We start from the raw sequence: 8,234 nt of genomic DNA, 5'->3' as shown, positions 1-8,234 counted from the left end.
TGACAATTTCCCAGGCCTTCCCACACCCCCTCAGCTGGAGAAACAAAGGTTTCTAAAAGAAGCCACTGGGACAGCCAGACAGGGACCTGAGTTCCCTGAGGGCCGTCCCCAAGAATAACACTGGAGAAGAGCTGGGATGTGGTTGGGCAACTTCCAAGATGTTCTTCCTAAGAAAGACGTGCTGCGAGTGACTCAAATCTCCCTCCTGGGCCTCACGCCAAGGACGGGAGGAGAGAGGTTCACACACTGGGGCAAAGATCGCTGTCTTGGCTGAAAGGAAGCTCAGAGTCAAGCTGGTTCTAGAACTTGGGTAAAAGGGGGGACCTGAGAGGGTAGCAGTGAGGCTGAGGGCCCAGGTGTGCCACAGGACAGAGGTGGTGCGTCTTACGGGTACCTCAACTTCATGCCTCAGTGCTGAAAATGTTGCCAAGAGCCATAGATTGGATACTGAAGCCCAGGATGGGAGACGAAAAGGCAAGAGCATGCACACTTCTATAATTCAAGAGATTTCCATCTCCAGGGTCAGCCAAGTACAGTCACTCTGGCGGTTAGGAATACTCCGACAGGATCATTTTAGATACACTAAACTCGTACAAAATAACCCATATTACAAATGAAAAAACTGACGCCCAAGAGGGTGGGACCCCTGCCCAACTGCCCAAGAGCGAGTTAGAAGCAAAGTTTCCATCCAGCCTTGCATACGGGCTGCCTGCATCTTTTTTCCAACCCTCTTCTCTCCCGGAAATGGGTCCAGGAAAGGCAAACACAGAGCTCAATTTAGGACTCGCTCATCAACCTAGTAAATGCGCCAAAGCGCTTTGCGCATGCGCCTGGTAAGCCCAGCCCCCTCAGGCCGTCAACCCCGCCCCTCCGCCCATCACCAACATGGCGGCCCCGGCAACAGCCCCTCCTGCCCGGCACTGGCGTGGCGGCTCCTGACGTCATAAGACGGCGCCGGCTGTCCCGGAGGCTGCACGTGGGCTCCGGTCTGGGCACTTTCAGGCTGGGCCATGGATACTCCGCTGAGGCGCAGCCGGCGGCTGGAAGGCCTGAGGCCTGAGTCCCCCGAGAGGTCAGCTTCAGTGTTGCGGGCGAAACGGGCCCTTGTGGAGTTCGACCCGAACCCAGAAGAGACGAGGGAGCCCGGGTCTCCTCGCAGTGCTCTGCCACCCGGCCTGGAGTCCCCCCGGGGTCAGCCGGAGACAAGCCCGGGATCGCCCGGTCTACGGCAGGGGACGGATTTAGGGTCCCCTCGAAAGGAGCCAGAGCCGGGCCCAGGGTCCCCCCAGCATCAGCAAGATCCAGGCCTGGAGTCACCCCGAAGACAGCCGGAGTCGAGTCCAGAACCCCTCCGACTTCAGCCAAAGCCAAGTGGGGGGTCACCCAAGTGCTCCCAGGACCAAGAAGAAGCGGACTCGGAGTTGGCCCAGAGGAAGGAGAAGCTGGCCCCGGGGTCCCCCCGACATCAGCTGCAGCCGGGCCCAGGATCATCAGAGCCTTACCCTGGTCAGCCAGCTCTGGGTCCAGAGCCCTCGCAGCCGCTACAGGAGCTGACACCCCGGTCCCCCGGCTCCCCCTGGGGTCGGCACGAACCGAGCAAGCCACCTGCGGCCGGGGAGCCGAAGAAGCGAAGAGGTTCTTCACCCCAGGCCCCAGCATCCAAGAAGCTGAAGGAGGAGGTTCCTGTAATCCCGAAGGGAAAGCCCAAGTCGGGGCGGGTGTGGAAGGACCGCTCCAAGAAGAGGTGAAGGGGGCCAGCTGGGCAGGGGGGCGTGCAGCTTGGAGACAGCCCCGGGGTTGGAGGTGGGGGGGTCTCACAGAGACAGGTCATTATCATAAGAATGTGGTAAAATGCCGTGTGATCCAGGGGGTGTGAGCCCAGGCCCCCAAAGGTGATTTCTGTGATGCTTCTCCTCCGGTCCCTGTGGACCTCTCCTTTGGCACCTCCTTTGTGTATTCGCTCAACAAGCATCTACCCTGTCTGCCCTCTCCCTAGAGAGAAGCAGGGATCCCTAGGGATGCAGAAGCAAGTGAAGCAGGCATTACTTGATAAAAAGCCCAGAGGTCCTCAGCCACTATTGTCTGTTAATTTGCGCTTGTGATAAAAAGTATATCCTGGGCCCTGAGTCTCTAGGACACTGCTAAGCACTTAAGTAAGGATTGGCCGGGGGAAGGGGTTTTCCCACAGAAAGACCAGCATGCCTTGGAGCTGCGGGTCAGCCCCAGGAGGCCGCAGTGTCAGGATTATCCTGAGTGTACCTATGAGGAAGCCCGGGTGACCAGACCGCCCGAGGGCAGGGGTGAAAACAGAGAGCCTGCAGAATTAACACGCCTTCAGAGCTGCAGCAGGCCTTGTGCATGCACAAGGGTCAAAGGGCCTTTGGATTCCATTTGGAATCTTTGAGGAAGCAGCTTCAGTGAGTGGTGAGTGAGCCCAGAGACAGTGGAGGCAGCTCCTGCTGCAGGAAGTGGCCCAGCAAAGGAGGATAGGGAGGGAGGCAGTGGAGCTGGGAAGGCCTGGCTGCAGCCCCGCCTTCCCTGCTCATGCCAAATGCCAGCTTCTGCACAGTGCTGCATGGGTGTGCTATCCCCCTTTTCTGAAGGGTGGCATTTATTAAGCACCTCCTGTGCTAAGCACTTCTCGAAACCATGTCATGATTAATCCTCCCACCACTCTTTGGGATGGGAGCGGGTCTTATCCCGATTTAACACGGGCAGGTGCTGAGGCCCAGAGAGGGAACCTTGCCCAGGGTCTCACAGGTAGTAAGTGTTAGATTCAGGCCTTGGAACCCAAAAATGTCTTCCTTCAGTCTCCAGGTAAATCTGATGCCCTGAAACGGCACTGCCTCAACACCTTAGCCACCAGCCGCGTGTGGCTATTTCAGCTTAAATTGATTGAAATTAAAAAGTTCAGGGGGCCGGCCCGGTGGCTCAGCGCTTAAGTGCGCACCTTCCACTTTGGCAGCCCGGGGTTCACTGGTTGGGATCCCGAGTGCGGACATGGCACCGCTTGTCAAGCTATGCTGTGGCAGGCATCCCACATATAAAGTAGAGGAAAATAGGCATGGATGTTAGCTCAGGGCCAGTCTTCCTCAGCAAAAAGAGGATTGGCAGCAGTTAGCTCAGGGCTAATCTTCCTCAAAAAAAGAAATATAAAAGTTTATAATTCACAGGGCCAGCCCGTGGCTGAGTGGTTAAGTTCTCATGTTCCGCTTCTCCGGCCCGGGGTTCACCAGTTTGGATCCTAGGCATGGACCTACACACTGCTTGTCAAGACATGCTGTGGCGGCATTCTACGTAGAACTAGAATGACCTACAACTAGGATATAAAACTGTGTACTGGGGCTTTGGGGAGGGGGAAAAGCAAAGGAAGATTGGCAACAGATGTTAGCTCAGGGCCAATCTTCCTCACCAAAAAAAAAAGGAAAGAAAGAAATTCATTTCTTCAGTCACACCAACCACATTTCAAGCACTCAGCAGCCAGTGTGAGGAATGGCTACCTTATTGGACAGTGTAGACAGACCACTTCCACCATCACAGAAAGCTCTGTTTGACAGCGCTGCTCTAGAAGGATGCAGCATGTGCCCTGTGGCTCTATGTGTGCCCAGCTCCCCTCTGCCTTGTCCCTTCTTGGTTGTCATACTCCGGTTTGGGGTAGGGGAAGTGCATGCTGCAGCTCCCTTCTTCTGTGCTTGGAAGACCAGATCTTCAGCAGCAGGCCCTGGGGGATGGGGAGAAGGAGTGGTGGCGGGTGTGCTGGGATCAAAGGCAGACACAGTCGGGGAGGCAGACCAGCAGAACCAAGCCAAAAAGGGACGGGCCTGGGTGGTTGTGTGCCAAGCTATGTGTGCCAGACTCCTGTGGGGGAAGAAGGAGGGAGGACAGCCCAGAAGACCCTTCTCCATGGATGTGAGGGGCTCTGCCTGCACACACAGGCTTCAGAGGCTGGGGTGGGACCGGCTGACCTACTGTGACAGTTTGGGGCACCATATAATGGACGTGGATGAACAGGAGCTCTTTTGGAAGTCAGGAAATTGGTGGGGGAGGTGGAGAGGCCACTCTGAGGGGATCTGCTAAGGAGAAAAGGCCGGTGGGACACCCACACAGGCTTCAGATCACTCCAGGAGAAAGACCTTTCAGAAAAGGGGAGAGCATGGTTGCATGAGCCCCCACGTTCTCTTCCGCATCTTCGCCAGTTCTCAACATTTTCCTGCACTGGCCCCGTCTTAGCCTCTGCGTTTTTGTCTTTCTTTTTTTTCCTGGAACATTTTACAGCACATCCTAGATAGATCATTCTACCCATAAATCCTTGCAGGATGCATTCTTACAGAGAGTCTTGTCTCTCCTAGGACTGTCATGTCACTGTCACTCATAGAAAAATCTAGCCTTTCCTGACTTCCCCAAATGCCCACCTCATTTTCACACCCTCCCCTGCCGGGGAGAGAGATTCTGGATCATTACCAAGAACTGTGAGCATCCTCGCTGTCCTGAAATGGAACGGAACGCCCCATCTCCAGAGGCGTTCACGCCCAGGCAACCGCCCTTGGCAGAGCAGCAGAACTATAACAGAGGCCGTGTGGCCTGCACTGTGTGGTCACAGACAGGGATTCGCGTCCTGGCTGCTGTTCACAAGGTGACCTTGAGCAATTATTTAACCTCTCTGAGCCCTGGTTTGCTCCTCTATGGAACGGAGAGAACAAGAGTCCCCAGCTCAGAGGCATGTAACCAGGGCTTAAGCAGTGGGAGCCGGCATGATCGGAGCCCTTGCTGCCGCGAGTTTCTGCAGACCTGGAGGGTCGACTGCCCAGCAGGCAGGCAGGCGGGGAGGTGATTCTGCCTGGCTTCTGGGGAAGAAGGCCCGGAGCTGGAGCTGAGAGGAGAGGGGGCGTGGGCACATCCCACGGACTCTGCGAGCGCCCGCTTTCCCCATCCAGGTTTTCCCAGATGGTTCAGGACAAGCCCCTGCGCACATCCTGGCAGCGGAAGATGAAGGAGCGGCAGGAGAGGCAGCTGGCCAGGGAGTTTGCCCGGCACCTGGACGAGGAGAAGGAGAGGCGCCGGCAGGTGAGCGGCCGGCCAGCCAGGCCGAGGCAGGAGGGGAGGGGACGCTCACGCACGTGCCCAGGGGCAGGCTGGCTTGGCCGAGAGCCATCCTTGAGCCTGAGGGCCCTGACGAGGCAGGGAGCCTGGGCAGAAGCAGAAGTGCGGTCTGGACCACAGGGTGGGGAAGCCCAGTGCAACATCCAGCTGAGCCTGGGTCTCTGTGAGAGGCTCAAGGATGGGGAGGAGGCCCAGGAAGAAACCCCCATGCCTCTCACTGGTGGCAGGAGCACTCAGTGAGATGGGGTCGGGGGTCCTTCCCTGGGACCTGCACAGATGGGAAAGGCCCATCCCGGTATTGCTGCCATCCTTCTCCAAGGAGCGGCTCCCATACGTCAGCCAAGTGGACGGCCCGCATTTTCCTCTGGTTCTCTCCCTGCCGCTCAGCCCAGGGCCACAAAGGTCCCACTAGAGGTTCACAGCCAACCTCTTCAGACTCCAGGAAGCCCCCGCGGGCAGCACGCGGACACAGCGAAGTGGCGCCGTTGGTCAGTGACCGCACCACCAGGACCAGGGTTATCCGCGGGATGTCACTTGCCTAGTGATCCCAGGGGCACTTGCCCCCACCTGTGGTCCCTGCCTGGCCCCAGACGGGAGGAGGCAGGGCTGGCCACTTGGTCACCTGTCCCCTGCTTTGAGTTGCCCAACTCAGCATGTGGCTGAGGTGTGACTGCCTCTGTGAGCTGACGCCTTATCTCACTTCCTTTGTGGCCCTGGTCCCCTCTTGAGCAAGAGAAAGCCTTCTTGTCACCTCCCCGCCTCAGAGGTGCCGCTGCCCAGCCACCCGCCCAGACCTTCCCCCGACTCTGGGAGCTTCAGTCTCACTTCTCCTTTCTCCCCGAGGCCCAGGCCACCCCTGCTCCCCCGAGTTGCCAAAGCCAAGAGAGGCCCCTGACCATGCAGCAGCCTCGGAGCCGACATCCCCGCCCCGGCCCCCCGAGGGACAGCAGTCAGCATAGCCAGACAGTGCTGGGCTCCCTGCTCCCGAGACGAACTCCACCTAGACTCACCTTCTAAGGGGTCCCGGTGGGCCGGGCACTGTTCCAAGCCCTGACCCTCTATTCCTGCGTTTCTTCCTCAAAACAACCCCACGTGATCATCTTTACTTTGAAGATGGGGAGCTGAGGCCCAGAGAGGGTAAACAACTTGGCCAAGGTCCCCAGTTTAGGAAGTAGCGGAGTCAGGATGTGAACTGGGGCCAGATGGCTCTGGGGTCTCTTCTCTGCAGCCCCCACCCTTCCCGGCCCTGCGCCTGGGCGGGCCTCAGGAGACAGCCCTCACCCCGGCCTGGCCCTCTCGGGGCACATGGGCTCAGGGAGAGAGGGAGACTCCGAGAGGGCTGCTGAGAGGGTGGGAATGAGGAAACCAGCCCACCCCGTCTCCCCTGGCAGTTGATGAAGGGGACGTGCAAGGGGCTACCGTCTGTATGTGCCTGAGTTTCCGGGGGGGGAGCCCCCATGTCTTAGCCCGCCAGCCCTCCCATAAGCCCCTGTTGCCAGCTGTCTGACCAGGTGCCCACCGTCTCAGGTGGAGTCAGAAACTGCCCCTACGGTGGGCCTCTGGTTCCGTGGGCACAGGGATTGCTCCTTGCTGGCCCTGCGTCCACACACCACCAGGAACAACCCAGAGCTGGATGAGAGGGCCTTTCCCCCCACCCCGGGAATTCTGCCAGCTCTCTCTCCTCTGGGGCCTGAGAGACCAGGGCCGCCTCGACTCCCAGACTCCAATCCTCTTCCCCTGTGTGTTCCAGGAGAAGAAACAGCGCCGTGCCGAGAACCTGAAACGCCGCCTGGAGAATGAGCGGAAGGCAGAGGTGGTCCAAGTGGTGAGTGTCGCCCTGCTCGGGGGTCCGAGCCCCGGCCAGGCTGGGCGTTGCGTCCGAGATGCCTCAGCACCCCCGCCTCCCGGCCCCCACTCTCGTGCTGCCATCCCTGGGGCACCGGGCGGAGACTCTAGCCACACTAATGCCTTCTCCTCCCACCACCCCAGATCCGGAACCCCGCCAAGCTCAAGCGGGCGAAGAAGAAGCAGCTGCGCTCCATCGAGAAGCGGGACACCCTGGCCTTGCTGCAGAAGCAGCCGCCACAGCGGCCAGCAGCCAAGGTCTGAGCCAGGACAGCCCGAGCCTTCTGTGGCCGGCCACCATGTCAGACACGGCACCGCTGCTGGACCCAGCACTCCAGCTCTGTGGCTGCAAATCAGGGACCCCACCTGAGATGGGCTCCGAGCCTTTGAGGCTGTTGGGCAGGTGGGACAGAGGCCCAGAGGGAGCCTGGGACCTGGCAGAGACTGGGGGAGGGAAGAGGTTCAGCCCCCCTTCCCTGTTCCCCTCCTTCTCCAAGTGCCTTCAAACCAAGGAGAGTAGATTCTTCTGGTTCCTCGGGGAGCCGAGGGCTGAAGGGTGACTCCCCAAAATGTGTTATGTTCTGTCTCAAGATCCTTGGTCCAGCCCAGGCCAGGAGGCCAGCAGTCAGGAACCCAGCTCCCCCACACCTTTCCAAAGGCTGTTTTGGGTTCCTCTGCACCCCACTGACCCCGTCACCAAGTAGACTGACTCCAGCTTCGCCCCACTTTTCACCACTGAAACATTAAAATGGGGAGGTTGCAGGGAGCAGAGTTTCTCTAGCGCCCTCTTTGCTGTACCACACTCTGCAGAAACGCCAAAGGTCTGATTGACTCACGCCCTCCAATCTACAACAAAAATAGTTATTGAATGCCTGCTGTGGACAGGCGCAACTTTAGGTACCAGGGGATCGGACAGAAGTCCCTGCCCTCCAGGAGATTTCCTTCTGATGGAGAAAATAGAATAAACAAGTAAAATACATTGTGCGTCAGATGGCGAAATGCACTCTGAGTAAAGCAGGGGAGGGGCGGGAGGGAGCATGGGCGAGGTGTGACGTCGGGATGTCTGTGCTGTCAGCTGTACGTCTGCTGTTCAGTTTTCTGAACACTTGCTGTGGGCCGGGCCCTGCCTGGCACTGGGAGTAAACAGTAAGCTGGCCAACACAGCCTGGGGGTGGCCCAAGGAGCACTGGACCAAGATCCCAAGAGAGTTTCTTCCCTGGCTCTTCCACTACCGTTTCATCCACCACTCATTTACTGGCTCCAACTGCACCAGGCCCTGGGATGCAGAG

General features: G+C 58.6%; 1 protein-coding gene across 1 annotated transcript; it reads left to right on the top strand.

Moving 5' to 3' along the window:
• Nucleotides 1-955: 955 nt before the first annotated feature.
• CCDC86 (coiled-coil domain containing 86) lies at nucleotides 956-7,924 on the top strand. The gene is made up of 4 exons (XM_046642842.1): nucleotides 956-1,744; nucleotides 4,935-5,064; nucleotides 6,851-6,925; nucleotides 7,090-7,924. The coding sequence occupies exons 1-4, from the start codon at nucleotides 1,011-1,013 to the stop codon at nucleotides 7,207-7,209; spliced, it is 1,059 nt and encodes a 352-aa protein (XP_046498798.1). The 5' UTR covers nucleotides 956-1,010; the 3' UTR covers nucleotides 7,210-7,924.
• The last annotated feature ends 310 nt before the right edge of the window (nucleotides 7,925-8,234 follow it).

The sequence above is a fragment of the Equus quagga genome, chromosome 17 (assembly GCF_021613505.1).
Source record: "Equus quagga isolate Etosha38 chromosome 17, UCLA_HA_Equagga_1.0, whole genome shotgun sequence".
Taxonomy (NCBI): domain Eukaryota; kingdom Metazoa; phylum Chordata; class Mammalia; order Perissodactyla; family Equidae; genus Equus; species Equus quagga.
Note: the sequence above shows the minus strand (reverse complement) of the source record. Positions and strands in the feature narration are given on the sequence as shown.

Excerpts from the sequence above, each read along its gene's own strand:
- CCDC86 (XM_046642842.1), top strand. The coding sequence starts at position 1,011 with ATGGATACTCCGCTGAGGCGCAGCCGGCGGCTGGAAGGCCTGAGGCCT. Across the intron at positions 1,745-4,934 it reads AAGGACCGCTCCAAGAAGAG|GTTTTCCCAGATGGTTCAGG; the intron begins GTGAAGGGGGCC and ends TTCCCCATCCAG. Across the intron at positions 5,065-6,850 it reads AGAAGGAGAGGCGCCGGCAG|GAGAAGAAACAGCGCCGTGC; the intron begins GTGAGCGGCCGG and ends TGTGTGTTCCAG.